This window comes from Capra hircus, unplaced genomic scaffold (assembly GCF_001704415.2).
Source record: "Capra hircus breed San Clemente unplaced genomic scaffold, ASM170441v1, whole genome shotgun sequence".
In the NCBI taxonomy this organism is placed as follows: domain Eukaryota; kingdom Metazoa; phylum Chordata; class Mammalia; order Artiodactyla; family Bovidae; genus Capra; species Capra hircus.
Genome location: NW_017190073.1, coordinates 490675 through 510400, shown reverse-complemented (window position 1 = coordinate 510400; position 19726 = coordinate 490675). Strand labels below are relative to the sequence as shown.

The window sequence follows — 19726 nt, the reverse complement described above, 5'->3', positions numbered from 1 at the left end:
GACAACAACAACAAAACCACACTTGGGAGTACCTTGGCACAAAGACCATAGGAGGTAATGAGGTATGGTTGCTGCCATCAAGGAGCCTATAGTCAGGGGACAGAGACAAAAAAGGAAGATTGCAATTATAACACAGTGTCAGAAGTGCTATAATGAATAAATACAGGATACTATGCTGCTGCTAAGTCACTTCAGTCATGTCCGAGTCTGTGCAACCCCACAGATGGCAGCCTACCAGGCTCCCCTGTCCCTGGGATTCTCCAGGCAAGAACACCGGAGTGGGTTGCCATTTCCTTCTCCAATGCATGAAGGTGAAAAGTGAAAGTGAAGTCGCTCAGTCGTGTCCTACCCTCAGCAACCCCATGGACTGCAGTCTTCCAGGCTCCTCCATCCATGGGATTTTCTAGGCAAGAGTACTAGAATGCGGTGCCATTGCCTTCTCTGACAAGATACTATGGAGACACATAAAAAGGGGGCACCTGGCACAGTCTTGGAGTTTTCAGGGGTTTCTAGAAGAGGAAACATAAGCTCAGGAAGACAAACTCAAATTTTGAAAAAGTAACAGCTATTGCAGAGGCTAAAAAGAGAGAACGAACCCAGAATTGATATGCACATAGCTAAGTATGGCTGAAGAACAAAACTGAGGGCTCAAGTAATGAGAGATGGGGCCAGAAGAGGCAAATCTTGAAGAATTTTTCAAGCTGAGTTAAGAAACTTTACCCTGAGCACCTGGTGAAGGAAGGGACATTATTAGAATCGCCCTTTTAGAAGGATTAAAGTGAAAATTAGAAAGTATTTCATTTGGGACATGTAAAAAGAGCAAAAATGTACCAGGGGACCTAGGAGGGGAAGGACATTCCAAGATGCAAGATCAAAAAAATATATATACCAAAGCTTAAAATAACGTAGATTGGTCTGGGACTGACAAAGATATCTATAGAGACAAAGATGGAAAAGTCAGAAATAGACAAAATAATGAAGGCTTAGTTTGGGTTTTAAGCAAGAAAGTATAATCTTAGGAATGTTAAACACAGATTTAACGAGGGATCAACTAGAAGCAGAAAGACCAGTTGTGGTTTAGTCGCTCAGTCATGTCCAACTGTTTGCAACACCATGGACTGTAGCCCACCAGGCTCCTCTGTCCATGGAATTCTCCAGGCAAGAATGCTGGAGTGGGTTGTCATTTCCTTCTCCAGGAGACCTTCCTGACCCAGGGATCAAACCTGTGTCTCCCGTGCTGCAGGTGATCTGCATTGTAGATGGATTCCTTACTGACTGAGCCACCAAGGAAGCCGAAAAACCAGTTAGGAGGAGGTCATTAGGAATGAGAAACAATGAGTGTCTGAGCAAACACTATGATGAATGTGGAGAGAGGAGACTAAAATACCTCTTGTAGCAGAATGGCAAAGATTTGGTGAAGAAGTCAAATGTGATTCTGAAGTTTTAAGCTTAGCCAGCTGAATGACTGGTGATGCTATTAATGAAAGAAATAGCAAGAAGAAGGTCAGATTTCAGGAAAAAATTATTTTCATACAGTAAAATGGAACTTTTTCTTTTGGTATACAGTGATAACACTGGAAAAGACCCTGATGTTGGGAAAGATTGAAGGCAGGAGGAGAAGGGAATGACAGAGGATGATGGTTGGATGGCATCACCAACTCAATGGACATGAGTTTGAGTAAGCTCCAGGAGTTGGTGATGGACAGGGAAGCCTGGCGTGCTGCAGTCCATGGGGTCACAAAGAGTCGGAAATGACTGAGTGAAGTGAACTGACTGAAATAAAAGATATGTTTGATTGGGATAATGGAACATGATTATAGGAAAGAAACCAAGGTAGAAGCTTAAAAAGAAAGAAACAACTCAGTGACGGATACTTACTCCAAATGAGACCAGGTAGGACTGGGTAAGGATGCAGGTAGAAAGACACAGCAGATAAGTAACATTGCTTTCTTGCAGTATAACCACATTTTCATTGAATTACATAGCCAACTTCCCTTAGAGTTAGATATGGCTATGTGATAAGTTCTGCCTGATAAAATGTGAGTGGAAGGTACATATCCTGTTTCCCACTCTTGCCTCTAAAAAGATGACACATGCTTTCCCTGAGCATTTTCCTGGGAACTGACTAGAAACACGATCGTTAAGCCCAGCAAATTTTTTAAGAAACCCTAAAGCCATACTCACGAGCAACTGGGGTCATTTAACCCCTAGGTAATTTCTCAGACCCTAAACTACACCAAAGAGTAGTAGACTACGGAACCTGTGCAGTTCCCAAAGATGACAAACTCACTAATACCCATTTTGGACGTGGCCACAGAGGATAATGTACCAGGAGGAGCCTCTGGGAGAACAAAGGCAGAAAAGATGAAGAAATTCTTCATGCAAAGCAGAACCACTCCTGGGTCAGAACAGGAGTCTCTGAAATTACTGTGTGGTAGTTATCTGAATACTGCTGGGAAGCAGTGACATCTGCATGTCAATAGGCCACAGGAGTCATCTCTGGGTATGACGGAGAGGACTGTATCACCCAGACTGTCTGGACCTGGAGCTGAACAAAGCGATCAGATAAATCTTTGGGGCCACTTCCTGCAGAGAGGAAGTGTGTTTTTTGGGAAGAAGAGCACATCCAAATATTTTGGAGGCCCAGAACAGTAAACTAGAAGATTGTGAGCTATCTCCTGATACCCTAGAATTTCTTCCAGAGTAATGGAGTTTTAGCTGAGCACATGGCTACATAGCTAGAAATGACAAATTTTAGTCTCCATTTCCAGCTAGGTTAGCTGCATAATGATGTAGTGAACAATACTATCAGCCACTTCTGGAATGTGCCTTAAAAAATACCAGAGCTGAAGAAGCTGCCTTGGCCAGAATTTGAAGGCACTAACTGAAACTGGCAGAGCCACTCCAACAGTCCCGAAGTCTTCACCTCTGGGCTATCTCATAAATTAACACTGTCTTTTAGGGTCTCTCTGTTGCAGTAGCTTACACTAAATCCTAAATGATATAAGGAGTTAGTTCTGGAAACCAACAAGGACCTCCTACTGAGATAGGGTCTAAGGAAATTAGGATGAGTTAGGTAGCAAAAGATTTTTAAGTATTAAGGAGGAAGGCTGAGGCAATATTTATGATTACTAAGATTTCCCACCTATGCCCCCTTCAATTCATTCTCCAATCAGCCACAACAGTGATCTTTCTAAAGCAAAACCTTACCATGTCACACCCCAGCTGGAAACGTTCAATGCCTTCCCATTGCCCACTGCGTAATGTACAACCCCTTAACATGGCCTATGAGGCCCTATAGGACTTCTCTTCTATCAATCTCTCTAGCTTTATTTTCATGACGTTGTGCACCAGTCACAGAGAATCACCCAAAGTTCACTAAATATGCATTATGAGCTCATGTCTCCATACTTCTCTACCAGCTGTTCCTTCTACCTGCAATACCACCCCCTACCCACTACTTTCTACTCTCTACTGTGATTATCTATGAATTTGACCATCTCCTTCATTAAACTATAACCTCCATTAAACAACGAGGACAAATACTGAGTAATTTCATGTATCTCCAGCACCACCAAAGTGTCTGGTGACAGTTAAGTGCTCAGTAAATATTTACAGAAAGAATGAACAAATAATTATTATTTACCATAACTATATCAAGTTTCACATATCCTAGAGCTCTATAGCAGAGTCACTTTTATACCTAACATTTGCATACTGTTCTTTAAAATACAAGTAACACTTAGGTGACAGAATAAAATAATTTTTAGCTAAATTTAAAATTAATAGAACCAGACATTTTCTAAGCTGGTAAAGATTATTGTTCTGTCAGCTTATTAAAATTATCTACTGAGAAGCTTGCTTTTCTAGTTTTCTACTGTTCTGAGTATAATAATATAATTCATTTCTTTTACCCGCTACCCACACAAAGCAGAACTCACTTGCCATGTGAGTACGTTAGTTTGTTATTTTCAGAAGGTATCTTAGCCAGAATCTGCTCTGTCACCTCCAGGAAGTTGCCTCCACACCAAGCATGTTTGGCAAGGATAGTGGTTCCCCTGGCAACAACAGCAAAAAGAATGGCCATGGCTTCAATCTATCAAAAAGAAAAAAAAAGAAACATAAGATTTAGAATATTTCTTTGATATAACCTTTCAAAAGTAACTTACTATCTATCATTTACCAACATCCATCCATCCATCCATGACAATATTGACCAAGGCACTGTAAGAGTAAACAGAACAGACTTAACAAGGTCACAGTCTCGTACAAGCCTAAAACATACTGATGTGCATTCAAATACACAGACAAATCAAATGGATACATATATATATATACTTTTATGTATATGTGTGTGTATACAATGCAATGCATATGATACATACATACACACACAATTACATTGATAGATAGGTTGCATTTGCAAATTATACAGCACAAATTGATTATCACCCTCTGAAAAGCAATGACCATAGATGGCAAAGGGACAGAAAGAGTCTTCATTCTTTAATGAAGTGATCTCATCTTGAAAATTTATCCTAGGGAAATAGTTCAATAAAAGTTAGATTCTAGATTTACAAATATATGTATTATCAATAATAATAGCCCATATGTATTAAGTACTTACTATATGCCAGGCACAATTTTAAACACTTTACATTTATTAACTCATTTAATCCTTACATCAATTAAATTAATACACTACTATGACACTTACGGTAAAATGAGGAAACTTAAGGATAGATGACTTACATAATTTATCCAGAATTACAGAACTAAAATTACAGTGGCAAAAGTTGTGATTTAAACTGAGGAAGTATGATTCTAGTATCCACAATTTTATCTCTACACTGTATACTGCCTCTACTATGAAGGCATTAACCATCACAGGAACAAAGTGAAAACAACCCAAATCTTCCACAAGAGAGGAATGGTTCTATAAATTATTGTAAGATCTTTTATAAACAAAATATTTCAAAAACAGTACAGCATGAGTTTAAGACTATAGTAATACCTGGGAGATACTGTAGGTTCAGTTCTAGACTACTACAATAAAGCAAATATAACAATAAAACAAGTAACATGAACTTTTTGCTTTCCCAATGTGTACAGAAAATATGTTTATAATACGCTATAGTCTACTAAGTGTGCAATAGCATTATATCTTAAAAAATAATATTCATGTCTTAAATAAAAAATACTTAATTGCTAAAAAATGCTAACCATCATGTGAGCCTTCAGCAAGTCATAATCGTAACATCCGAGATGACTGATCACAGATCACCATAACAAATAAAATGAAAAAGTTTGAAATATTGCAAGAATTATTAAAATGTTACACAGAGACATGAAATGTACAAAATATTACTGGAAAAGTGATGCTGATAGACCTGTTCAATGCAGGGTAGCTACAAACCTTTGATTTGTTAAAAAAAAAAAAAAGCAAAATCCATGAAGCACAATAAGGCATACTTCAATAAAAAGAGGTTTGTGTGTATTTTCCTCATATTTATGAATTTATACTATCTTTCCCCACAGAACAGTCAGGTTTCTCTTATTTAATGCCATAAACTTATAAAAGGGATGAACAAATGTCTTCCTATTCTTCAGCTAATTCTTCAACCTAATGTTATTTGTTAACATGCTCCATTTCATCCAATAAGCCAGAGTCATCCTGGGTGGCAGAGTGAGAATCCCTTATTAAAAATTCAAATCCCTGGTACAATCTCCTGAAATTCTGTTCAAGTAGGCCTGAGGTAGGGTCCTGAAATATACATTTAAGCCAACCCAGTCTGGATGCAGGTGATTCACAGGACCACATTTTGTGAAATGCAGCAATTATATTGAGGTGAGGGATTCCCTCTTGGAATGTCCTTGGTAAGAAGGATAGTATACAGAAGTGCTCATCTGTCTTTTGAGCTGAACTCCTCTTGAGGTCTCTGCATTTCACTCTCTAGATGAAAGTGTTTCAAGGGTTGTGTTCTCAGCCATCTTCTTTCTGGATTTCTCCAAACACATAAGTAGTAGCATGTCTTAATTTCCAAATGACTCTCTCATACATTATATCCCTTGATTCTAAAAGCCTCAACTGGCGGAGGAATAGGATGGGGAGACCACTTTCTCCCCCACAAATTCATCAAAAGATCATTTGAATGCTGAGCAACTTCCACAAAACAACTTCTGAACGCTGGCAGAGGACACCAAGCACCTAGAAAGGCAGCCCATTCTCTTCGAAAGGAGGTAGAACAAAATATAATAGACAAAAAGAGAGACAAGAGTCTGGGACAGAGACTCATCCCGGGGAGGGAGTCGTGAAGGAGGAGAAGTTTCCAAACACCAGGAAACCCTCTCAATGGCAGGTCTGTGGGGAGTTTGGAATCTCAGAGGGCAACATAACCGGGAGAAAGAAAAAGAAAACTCACAGAATACAAGCCTAACTGCAACTGCCAGTGGAAGAAGTAGCCCAGATGCTCGCGTCTGCCAGCAGCAAGCAGGTGCTGAACAGGGAGGCGCAGGCTGCACTGCTTAGGGTAAGGACCGGGCCTGAATGCCCTGAGGGCAATCTGAGGGAGCTACGGTGAGACAGCAAGCCAAACCATGGGGTAGCCAGAAAGAGAGCAAAAAAGAGAGAGAGAGAACTTTCCCACAAAAAGCTCTAACCTGAGGCACAGCCTGGGCAGCTCACAGAACAAAGGACTGAATGATCACCAAAGGAGTGCTGGCTGGCTGCAGACTGGCCCCTCACCCACTGGAGGCAGAGAGGCAGGCGTGCAACAGCCATAGCCCAAAGGCGAGGGGCCATCTCAGTCCCAGAGACAGCATCCTCCACCAAACTGTGAGCAGGCTCCCAGATGCTAACCACGTCTTCCTGGGATCCTGGATGGTTGACATCTGCCAGGAGGGTCCCAGTCAGAGGAGACATATGGCACAACTGCAACGGTGCTCTTGCAGTGCACCTGGGAAACCAAGGTGCCAGGACCAGGGAGGAGATTAAGATGAACAGCCCACATGGGACAGTGCGCTCACTAAAAACCTGGTCACCTGAGCTGCTCGGACCTGGGAAGGGCACAAAACGCACGCCCAACCAAGTCTGTGCCTTTGTGGAGTACCCGAGAACCTGAACCTGAGCAGCTTAGACCTGGGAAGTTCACAAAAACGCAGGGCCCACTTTGGACAGTTCCCCTGCAGAGCAACCTGGAGCCTGAGCAGTATAGACTGGGAAAGCACAGGCCATCGTGAGCTGAGGCAAACCCCATGTGGTCTATACACTGCGAGCACTCCCCAAACATGGCAGTGATATTTGTTTGCCGTGTTCCTCCCTCCCCACAACACAACTGAACAAGTGAGCCTAAAGACGTGACCACCTTCACCTGCTTCTGTCGGCAGAAATTACACTGAAGAGACTTGAAGCCAAAATAAAGAAAGAACAAGGAGCCACTCTAAAAGTGACAGGTGCAACAGATTAAAACCTTTAGTTAGCATTGACTAAGCACTGGAAGGGGCCTACAGACCTTGAGAAGAAGTATAAGCTGGAACAAGGACTATCTGAAACTGAACTGACCCCACACTGCCCTCAGCAGCTCCAGACAAATTCCTAGATATATTTTACTATAACATTTTTTAACTTTTTTAAAATTTGTTTTATTTTTAAATTCTTTATTACTCCCTTTTCATTTTTATAATCTATCACCTTGCAAAACAAGACTATTTTTAAAGCAAATTTCACATATATTTTTCATAATTTTTGTGATTTTGTTTTGTATTCTTAATATTGTATTATTGAGAGTCTAACCTCTACTCTAAATTTTTAATCTTTGCTTTTTGGTATTTGTTATCAATTTTGCACCTTTAAGAATCTAATCTTCAGTACCCATTTTTACTTAGGGGTGTGATTACTGGCTTGATTCCTCTCTCCCCTTTTGACTCTCCTTTTTTTCCCACAGGTCACCTCTATCTCCTCCCTCCCCCTTCTCTTCTCTACCCAACTTTGTGAATCTCTTTGGGCATTCCAGGCTGTGGTGAGCACATAGGGAATTGATTACTGGCTAGATGGCTCTCTCCCCTTTTGACTCCCTCCCTTCTCCTCCTGGTCACTTCTGTCTCCCTCATCCCTCTTCTCTTCTCCATGCAACTCTGTGAACCTCTCTGGGTGTCCCCCACTGTCGAGAAGCTTTTCACCATTAATCTAGATGTTTTATCATCAATGCTGTATAGATGGAGAATTCTTGAGGCTACTGTAAGACTAAGACTGAAAGCCAGGGGCAGGAGGCTTAAATCCAAAACTTGAGAACACCAGGGAACTCCTGACTCCACGGAACATTAATCAACAAGAGCTCATCCAAAAGCCTCCTTACCTACACTGAAACCAAGCTCCACCCAAGAGCCAACAAGTTCCAGAGCAAGACATACCAAGCTAATTCTCCAGCAACGCAGGAACACAGCCCTGAGCATTAATATACAGATGGCCAAAAGTCACACTAAACCCACAGACATCCCAAAAATCACTACTGGACACTTCATTGCACTCCAGAGAGAAGAGATCCAGCTCCACCCACCAGAACACGGATGCAGGCTTCCCTAACCAGGAAACCTTGACAAGCCGCTAGTCCAACCCCATCCACAGGGAGGAACCTCCACAATAAAGAGGAACCACAAACTTCCAGCCTACAGAAAGGCCACTCCCAAACACAGCAATAAACAAAATGAAAAGGCAGAGAAATAGTCAGCAGGTAAATGAACATTATAAATGCCCAGCAAACCAAACAAAAGAGGAAGAGATAGGGAGTCTACCCGAAAAAGAATTCAGGATAATTAAAGTAAAGGTGATCCAAAATCTTCAAAACAAAATGGAGTTACAGATAAACAAACTAGAGACAGGGATTGAGAAGATGCAAGAAATGTTTAACAAGGATCTAACAGAAATAAAAAAAAGAGTCAATCAATAATGAATAATGCAATAACAGAGGTCAAAAGCATCTGGAGGGAACCAACAGTAAATAACTGAGGCAGAGGATAGAATAAGTGAGGTGGAAGACAGAATGGTGGAATTAAATGAAGCATAGAGGAAAAAAGGAAAAAGAATTAAAAGAAATGAGGACAACCTCAGAGACCTCTGGGACAATGTTAAATGTCCCAACGTTCAAATCATAGGAGTCCCAGAAGAAGACAAAAAGAAAGGCCATGAGAAAATACTTGAGGAGATAATAGTTGAAACACTTTCTAACACCATACACAAAAATAAACTCAAAATGGATTAAAGATCTCAATGTAAGACTAGAAACTATAAATCTCCTAGAGGAAAACACAGGCAAAACACTCTCCAACATAAATCACAGCAGGATCCTCTATGACCCACCTCCCAGAATATTGGAAATAAAAGCAAAAATAAACAAATGGGACCTAATTAAACTTAACAGTTTTACACAAAGAAGCAAACTATAAGCAAGGTGAAAGACAGCCTTCAGAAAGGGAGAAAATAATAGCAAACAAAGCAACTGACAAAGAATTAATCTCAAAAACATACAAGCAGCTCCTGCAGCTCAATTCCAGAAAAATATAAAACCAAACAGAAATTTCTCCAAATAAGACTAACACATGAAAAGATGCTCAACATCACTCATTATCAGAGAAATGCACATCAAAACCAGAAATGTAAAATCAAAATGAGGTACCATCTCACACCAGTCAGAATGGCTGCTATCAAAAAGTCTACAAACAATGAATGCTGGAGAGGGTGCGGAGAAAAGAGGACACTCTTACACTGTTGGTGGGAATGCAAACTAGTACAGCCACTATGGAAAAGAGTGTGGAGATTCCTTAAAAAACTGGAAATAGAATCGCCATACGACCCAGCAATCCCACTGCTGAGCATACACACCGAGGAAACCAAAATTGAAAGAGACACGTGTACCCCAATGTTCACTGCAGCACTGTTTACAATATCTAGGACTTGGAGGCAACCTAGATGTCCATCAGCAGATGAATGGATAAGAAAGCTCCGGTATACTATTACTCAGCTATTAAAAAGAATGCATTTGAATCAGTTCTAATGAGGTGGATGAAACTGGAGCCTATTATAGAGAGTGAAATAAGTCAGAAAGAAAAACACCAATACAGTATATTAACGCATATATGTGGAATTTAGAAATATGGTAATGATGACCCTATATGAGAGACAGCAAAAGAGACACAGATGTAAAGAACAGACTTTTGGACTCTATGGGAGAAGAGGGTGGGAAAATTTAAGAGAATAACACTGAAACATATATGCTATCATATGTGAAATAGATTTCCAGTCCAGGTTCGATGCATGAGACAGGGAGCTCAGGGCCAGCGCACTGGGATGACCCTAAGGGATGAAACAGGGAGGGAGGTGGGATGGGGGTTCAGGATGGGAACACATGTATACCCATGGCTGATTCATGTCAATGTATAGCAAAAACTACTACAGTATTGTAAAGAATTAGCCTCCAATTAAAATAATTTTTTTTAAAAAAAGCTTGATCTGACCCTCTAACATGCTCCAGGTACTGGTCCATTTCTTAAAATCATTTACACACTATCACTGCATCTCTATCTCCTTGTAGTTCTTCAGCTTCCTATAATCTGGCTTTTGCTCTCAACACTCCAGAAAACCATGCCTGTGAAGAGCACCAACAGCCTCTACATAGCAAAATTGTGTATTCACTTCTCTAGTCTCACCTCAATTGATCTCTCAAGAATACTCAACACAGCTAAATAACCCTCCTTCTGAAAACACTCCTACAAGTCTGGCTGCTCCTTCTGTCTCCCTGCTGAATCCTCCTCTGCTAGCTGACCTCTAAATGCTGACTTTCCATGGGGACTGGTTCTGCACTCTCTTAACCCTAGATAAGCTCATCTAGACCTGCAATAATAAACATGCATTTTTTGCTGAAGACACATTGCATACAGAAAAAAACGAAAGGCATAACTACAGCTGAGGGACAAACCAAAGACAAAACCCAAGGTATACCAAATAGTTGAGGCAAAGGTAGATGAATAGAGACCCACAAAGAAGACAGAGGAGGACCAACCAGGAAAGTAAGAGGAAAGCCAGGAAAGTGTGGTGATCTTGAAGCCAAAGGTCGAGGGGGGGGAACAAAACAAAACTTCAAGAAGGAACAAGTGTCACCTCCCAGCTCCGTTCACTGATAACATTAGGACTTTAAAATAGTCACTGAATTTTTACAAGGAAGGAGGCCATTGGTAAGGGTCAGAGAGACATGCTGTGGAATGGAACAAAAACACAAGAGAAACAGTGACGACAAATCATATGGTCCCTGAGACAAAGAGATGAAAATGTAGCAGCCTTAAAGAAGAAAACTGACTTTAGCAACAATACAAAAATATCTAGGGTCTTAGTGGACCATAAATTGTTTATGAATGGTAATTGCTTAAAATGCTTATGCTTATGAAATCTTAAAATTACATTAAGTAACAGGGTGTCTTGATTTCTTTAAGTACTCTTGCCATTATACCCTGTGTTGGTTAGAACGCATGCATAATACTGAGTTAAATTCTGGGACAGTGTATTAAGACTAGACAGAAGTGCAAAGTATGGTGAGAGACTTGGAGACTGTCATCACCCAAAAAATGGCTAGAGGACTAGAAATATTAAACATGAAAAGGACTTAGATGGAATGTGACAGCAATCTTCAAGTTTATATAAAGTGTAATCCAATGGCTCTGCGGGTAGAGAATCCATCTGTAATGCAGGAGACACAGGAGATAAGGGTTCAATCCCTGGGTCAGAAAGATCCCCTGAAGGAAGACATGGCAACTCACTGCAGTATCCTTGCCTGGGAAATTCCACTGACAGAGGAACCTGGCAGGCTACAGTCCATGGGGTCACAAAAGAGACATGACTGAGCAACTACGCACAAGCATACAAATCACCTAGAAGGGGGATGACATTATTTGGAATATAACTAAGAACAGTGGATATAAGGATAGCTATGGAAGCTATGCATACAGTGTTTTAGTCAATTTAAAAAGTCCTCAATTTTAAAAATGGCTGACTATTACATACTGGGTATAAAGCCACAGAAACTTTATTCTCCTCTCAGATGTCACTAACAAGCATTTCTTATTTGCTCCTATATTGCTAAAACTCACACCTATAATCAAGTCTCACATACCCCCACTACAATGCTCTTGCAACAGAATCTGTAATGTCTAAAGGAATACTGGAATAATGGAAATAACTATGGTACAAACAATATTGCATATGAAGTCAGAAAATATGTTTCTGCTAATAATGAGGAGTATGTGAATGCCCAATAAATGATAAAGTGCTATATAAGATCATGGTCAAGAAGAAAAAGAATTAAATTCTAAGCCATAGAGAGAAGAGGAAAAAAAGATAACGAAATATAAAGGAAAGTCGTCTTACCACAGTTCTTCCCTGTTCTCTTACTCACTCCTTGCTTTGTCCCACAGCCATTAACCCTATTCCACTACATTTCTGCTAAGAATCCTGAATGAGTTTCCTGTGGCTGCTCTGACAAAACACCAAAAGATGCAAAGTTGAAAACAACAGAAATTTATTGTCTCATAGTTCTGGAGGCCAGAAGCCCCAAATCAAGATGTTGGCAGGTCCATGTTCCCTCTAAAATCTGTAGCAGGGAATCCTTCCCTGTCTCTTCCTAGTTTCTGGTGGTTTGCCAGCAATCCGTGGTGTTCTTTGGTGCGTCCATGTCTTCACATGAGAGTCTCTGTGTCTCTTCTCATAAGGACACCTACTCCAGTATGATCTCATTTTAACTTACATCTTAATTATATATGCAAAGACCCTATTTCCAAATAAGGTCCCATTCACAGGTAGCAGGGGTCAGGATTCAACACATGTTTTTTGAGGACACAACAAATTCCCATCTTGGAAACTCACTGTTCCTCTCAAATCACTCCTAGTCTCCTCCTTCTACATATTCATTATCACCCCAACTTGCCTCCCTGACCTCTCAAAAACCTCTATCTAATCCCTTTCCTTAATGATATTAGAGGCATGTCCTTAGAACAATGGACCAGAAGGGCAACCTCCAATTAAAAAGACCTGTTTCTTCTGCCTAGAAAGTTCCAAGGAAAGAACATTTTTGTTTCAGCTTCTGGGGATTCCCCCCCCTCAAAAAAAGATATACTATTGGGGAATCCGAGTGAGAATTCTGAATGCAGTTTTTTCTTATAGAGGAATTATTAGAAATTGTGGTGAGGGTCTTTTAGTCCGTTAAATGAAAGGCTATATAAGATGCAACTGGTTGACCTAACAACCAAAATGTCATGAATACCCTTATTTATAGAAAAAAAATGCATCCAGAGTTTCAAAAATCTTACAAAGGAATTTTTGGGTTATATCCATTTGTAAGTAAGAGGCTGCTTGCATTTAAAAAGAACTGCTAACAAAACAGCACAGCAACAATATATATGCTCCTCCTCAGTGGAGGCATCTTCAAATGGAAGTTGAAGATGCTTTCAGAGAACTGAGTATTGAAAAAGGATGAGATGGTGTTTCTCACACTCAAGTCAATGCGTTTGGACAATTTTTTTAATTCTGTATTTTTATTTTGATAACATTAAAAATATATAAAGTATCCTGGATTATCTACACATATACCCATTAAATGAGTGATGGCACACAATTCAGTGTTGCACTTGAATTACAAAGGCATAGGTGCCAAGATATTCCCTAAAATAATAGTGCTTAATTTTTAATGTACTGGAAGCATGTCTGGCTGCTGTTAGGTTGGCACATCCTAAAATCATGACAATCATGACTCAAGCACTCTTGTATTCCTGCTGTGTTTTTAAATCTGTTATAGAGACAAAATTTATCTCTTGCAGTAATGATTTACAAGAGCTGAGACTTTTTTTTATCTGATAGTCTGAAAATGACGGTGTGGAAAAATAACGTTAACACATAAATTATCTCAAGCTAAACAGAAAATAATACTGAAAGGTGTTTGTATCAAGTGGAAACCAAGTAATACTACAATGTACTATATGAATAAAGGTAGTGCAACTATTTAAACAGAACAAAGAAATGGAAAAATTAACTTGCCACATAGTGCATGGTAATGGCCAATGCTAAAGCATTCCATATCATTAATTGTATTACTGCAAGGAGATGTATTATGTTTAATCCTTACAACAGTTTATTAGCAGGATGTTTCACAGAATATATGTTAAGAAAATTAAATTTTCCACCCTTGTATCATGGGCCATACTATTAAACTGGCCCATTAAATTAAATGCAGGTGGAGATGGAAGGTGCTCAGGAAGGTGGCACTAGTGGTAAAGAACCTGCCTGCCAATACATGAGACACAAGAGGCCCGGATTCTATCCCTAGGTGGGGAAGATCACCTGGAAGAGGGTACGGTCACCCACCCCAGTATTCTTGCCTGGAGAATCCCATGAACAGAGGAGCCTGGTGGGCTAGTCCATGGGGTCATGAAGAGTGGGACACGACTGAAGCAGCTGAGCACACTGCATGGAACAAGAGAAGGCACAGAAGTGAGAACAAGCTAGAGAAGGTTCACGAACTAGCTGGATGAGATGGAACAGTCGGCATTTGGCAAATGAGACGATTTAGGGATAAGGATAATGGCCATATGTAAAAACAAGGCCTCACATAAATTAAGTACTTTGTATTTGCTCAAGTAGTCTTTCAATTTCAGTTCAACACATGTTCTAAGCATTCAGTATAGCAGACACTGGAGGCATGAAGACCAGTGAGAAAGGATAGCTATACTCAAGGGAGCCAGAGTACAATATGGAAGACAGAAACAAATAAATGCAATAAAGTTTAAGAGTGAATAATCTAAGAATGTACACAACTGTTCAGAAGATTCCTTGTGATTATCTCATCTTGGACAATGAAAAAATTTTAAAAAATGCAGGTGTCAGACTGTATATTGGGAATTTCCTCAGTATACAATTATTTCATCTTGGAAGAGAGGTCAAAGTGTCTATTTTATCCTCACTAGGCTCTCAAAACCCAGCACAGAGCCTTACATATAATAAGCCCTCAAATATTTAATAAATTAATCAACACTGAGCATCTTTTGGTTTTATGGGGGCTTCCCTGGTGGCTCAGATGGTAAAGAATCTGCCTGCAATGCTGAAGACCCAGGTTCAATCCCTGGGAGGGGAAGATTCCCTGGAGAAGGGAATGGCTAACTACTCCAGTATTCTTGCCTGGAGAATTCCATGGACAGAGGAGCCTGGTGGGCTCCATGGGGTCACAAAGAGTTGGACACATCTGAGTGACTTTCATACACACACATAAATGGTAGATAACTTTATATCCAGTAGGAGCTTGCAAGAACAATATTTTGATTACCAAGCTATCTCCCTAAGTAAGATAAATGAGTTGAGCTGAGAGTAATGCAATCCTCAACTCTTCTCAGAGAGGAAATAAGCAAATGACAGAAAACCACCAATTCTGATGCAATAACCTTGGAAGAGACAGAAGAATGAAGAACAATCATTTATATGGGAGAAAAAGAAGATATGTTTATGAAAATCCTGAAATCTGGCCCCAGATCAAGAATATTCTTGTTGGTATTGCAAATATTCTTTTAGGGTGATGCTCTGAGACCCAACCTAATCCTTGTCACTTTCTCAAGACAGGAGATTACCCTGTCAAGTAAAAAATACCTGTTCTGTTTTGCATTCACCACCACCACCATATAACATCATCTTGATTCTTTCTGTTTGCCCCTTCCACACACACTCACATATATGTAAGCTACTGAGAGTAGCGATCTATCTTATTACCAGCTATATTCCCTGCAGTTAGAAGAGCGTCTAGCTCATATTAGCTGTTCAATAAATGTTTGTAAAACATATGAGTGGCTCTGCTTTCAGTCACAGCTATTCAAAGTGAAAGAATGTCCAAAACATAACAGTATCCTCTGGGATCGAGGATGAGACCATGGAGTTACAGGTAGCTGGAAGCAATTCATAAAACATAAAGATAACTGTTTGTGAGGGTTATGGAGGAGGAGGGAGGTGTAAAGCATTTCCTCAAGAGTCTAGTACGCGTTCAGTTCGTTAAATATCAGCCAATAGTAACAACAAGAACATCACCATACAGGTCTGACGCTGAGGAAATAAGTCTGGGCAGAGAGAGAGAGAGTTCCTATTTGAACTGAGGAAGAAGAAACGACAACACTAGGCCTTGGAGGAAGGGCTCGCAGAGGGTTACAAACCCAGAAGTAGAAGGTAAGGCAGAAAGTGACGTCATCGAAACTAGGGCGTAGAGTTTTTAGAAGATTCAAGAAATCTCAAGAGATTCGAAACCTACAAAGGGGTCTTGTGGAATACAAAGTGAGGGAAAATTTAACATTTTTTTTCTCTTCTGTAACAACTTGTGACGCATTCGGACTCTTTCGCTCGAGGCCTTTTTAGGTGTATAAAACGCACTTAATCCAAAGTGGACCTGTCCGACCATTCGAACTGTCGACACCAGAGAAGCCCTAGTCACCCTTCCACTGCCTCCTAATTCCACCTTCCCGTGAGCACCTCTGCGGTCCCCGTGCCGTCGTCTCTCCGCCTTCCACCCCGTTCTCCCCGCTGCTTTTACCTGTCCGGGCACCGTGCGAGAACTCGCCGCGTCAGGACAGAGCCGCTCGGATTAGCACCGGGTCGCAGGCTGCGGGGTCCCAGAGGAGGCTGGACCGGACGCCACCGGCTTCCGCAAAAAAGCGCCCCGCCCGCGCGCGGCCCCCTGGGAATGTGAACGCTCACCCAATGGGAGCGAGAGGCGGGGCGGGGCCGGTGGCGTTCCCAGTCCTCGTACTTCCCAGGAGCCGCACTGCATCCTGGGAGTGGTAGTTTCGGCTGTCCTATCGCCGACGCTGTCGCGCCTGCTCAATCAACAGTTCTCATCATCAACCACATCAAGCGCTATTCCTTAGAGAAAACGAGAGCATGTAGGGCCACCAAAAGCCTAGCATTGAGTTGGTAGGATCAATGAAGAGCTGAGCTTTACCAACCGTCTCCCTGCTTAGTCGCAGCAGGTAGCATCACCTGTTACTTCATAGACAAGAAAGAATTCATCTGACAGGAATTCTCTCTACTTTCACCACGACATTTTTTAACCGGTTTGGGTCGCTGAGCAATCCTTTCTCCCATTTCTTTCAATGATAGTTGTAGAGTAGTAGTAGTAATAATAATAATCAACTACTCTCATTGGCTGTAAACTCCCTCATCCCTTTTACATCCCTATTCCTTCTTACCAACTTGAGCTCCACTAATAAACTCGAACTCCACTAAGAAACTCGCCTGTGTCACATCTCAACGGCTCTCTGCTTTCTTGCTCTTTGTTGTTCAGTTGCCAAGTCGTGTCCAACTCATTGCAAGCCTATGGACTGCTGCACGACAGGGTTACCAGGCCCTCATCATTTCCCGGAGCTTGCTCAAACTCATATCCATTGAGTCGGTGATGCCATCCAACCATCTCATCCTCTGTCGACTTCTTTTTCTGCCTTCAATCTTGCCCAGCATCGGGGTCTTTTCCAATCAGGTGTTTCCATCAGGTGGCCAAAGCATTAGAGCTTCAGCTTCAGCATCAGTCCTTCCAAACAGTCCTTCCAAATCAATTCAGGATTGATTTCCTTTAAGATTGACTGGTTTGATCTCCTTACTTTCCAAGGGACTGTGTAGAGTCTTTTGAAGCACCATAGTTTAAAGGCATTAATTCTTCCATATTCTGCCTTCTTTATTGTCCAGCTCTCACATCTGTACATGACTACAGGAAAGATTATAGCCAGACAATACAGACTTCTGTTGGCAAAGTGATGTCTTTGCTTTTTAACATATTGTCTAGATTTGTCATAGCTTTCCGGCCAAGAAGCAATTGTCTTCTAATTTCATGGCTGCAGACATACAAGATGAGAGAAACCGCCCCAAGCCTCTCACCACACACAGACTTAACCTCCCCTTTCCAGTCAAAATTCTCAAAGGTGTTGTTAAATAGACATTCTCCAACCAACAGGGGCAAATATTATTTTCTTGGGCTCCAAAATTACTGTGGATGGTGACTACAGCCAGGAAATTAAGAGACACTTGCTCCTTGGAAGAAAAGCTATGACAAACATAGACAGTGTATTTAAAAAGCAGAGACATCACTTTGCCAACAAAGGTCCATATAGTCAAAGCTATGGTTTTTCCAGTAGTCTGTACGGATGTGAGAGTTGGAACATGAAGAAGGCTGAGTGCCGAAGAATTGATGCTTTTGAACTATGGTTTTGGAGAAGACTCTTGAGAGTGCCTTGGACTAAAAGGAGATCAAACCAGTCAATCCTAAAGGGAATCAGTCCTGACTATTCACTGGAAGGACTGATGCTGAAGCTCCAATACTTTGACCAACTAATAGGAAGATCTGACTCATTGTAAAGAAAACCCTGATGTTGGGAAACATTAAGGGCAGGAAGAGAAGGGGACGACAGAGGATGTGATCGTTGGATGACATCACCAACACAATGGACATGAGTTTGAACAGACTCTGGGAGATAGTGAAGGACAGGGAAGCCTGGTGGGCTGCAGTCCATGGGGTCAGAGAAAGTTGGAAATGATTCTTTTTTTGAAGTGCTTCTGGATATCCACACTAGAGTGCATGCAGAACCATTTAAATAGGTGGCTTTATAATTTTATAATTTTCTAATTTAGAAGTTCTGTTACCATTTCTCCAAGTTATTGAAGAGTGGAATCTCTTTTTATAATACATGATTTTAGATAGTTTGAAATTCTGTAATAAAGGTTTCAATTTCCATTTCAGTTCCTGTTGTTAACAAGCCTATATAGAACTGATGATTTATATAACCTAATGTAATCTCCCAACAGTACGGACGACAAAAATTACGAAGCCAAGAAGAGATGGAGCCTGGATTATGAACTAGCTTTCTTACACTATAGGCTCGAGAAATGTCTGGTGGGCTAAAATAAGATACATATATCACACAGAACTCTACTCATATCTGAGAGATCTTGGATTTACATTCTGCTTATCAGGATTTGATCATGATGTATTATTTTGTAGTTCACAAACGAATTCAGTGACTTTTGCTTTGGCAACATCAAAATCATTCACATTATTGCAATATATCACTGATCATCAGTGCTGTTTATGCTTCTTTTCTCCTGGATATTTGAACTTGGGCACATTTTCTTCCTATTTGTGCTCATAATAAAATTACCTCGAGAACACCTGTTCTCCTTCAAAATTCACAGTCACTAGAGGGAGTGAACACATTATCAATATCTACAAAATCATTGCCTTTTACTATGGAACAGTTTCTCTTTGCAGCTCATTCCAGTTAATGTTGCCACATATCCTGCTCTGCTGGTCTGAGCCATCAATGATTCCAACATCAGCTTTGGCAAAGCATCTCTGAATCACTTCTAAGCTGTCTATTCCATTTGCAAAAAAAAGGCAAAATGGCTGTCTGAGGAGGCCTTGCAAATAGTTGTGGAAAGAAGAGAAGAGAAAAGCAAAGGAGAAAAGGAAAGATATACCCATTTGAATGCAGAGTTTTAAAGAATAGCAAGGAGAGATAAGAAAGCCTTCTTCAGCGATCAATGCAAAGAAATAGAGGAAAATAATAGAATGGGAAAAACGTCTTCAAGAAAATTAGAGATACCAAGGGAGCATTTCATGCAAAGATGGGCTCAATAAAGGACAGAAATGGTATGGACCTAACAGAAGCA

The 19726-nt window shown here is 40.7% G+C and overlaps 1 protein-coding gene across 3 annotated transcripts in view; it reads right to left on the bottom strand.

Annotated features, from left to right (window-relative positions):
* Nucleotides 1-16735, bottom strand: part of VAMP7 (vesicle associated membrane protein 7) — an 86567-nt gene extending 69832 nt beyond the window's left edge. For all 3 annotated transcript variants that reach the window (XM_005700541.3, XM_005700540.3, XM_018045048.1), the window contains exons 1-2: nucleotides 16602-16735; nucleotides 3942-4096 (exon numbers count right to left, since the gene is read on the bottom strand). In XM_005700541.3, the coding sequence (XP_005700598.1) occupies nucleotides 3942-4087 (146 nt within the window). In that variant the 5' untranslated portion in view covers nucleotides 4088-4096; nucleotides 16602-16735. The remainder of the gene's footprint in view (nucleotides 1-3941; nucleotides 4097-16601) is intronic.
* Nucleotides 16736-19726: the final 2991 nt, after the last annotated feature.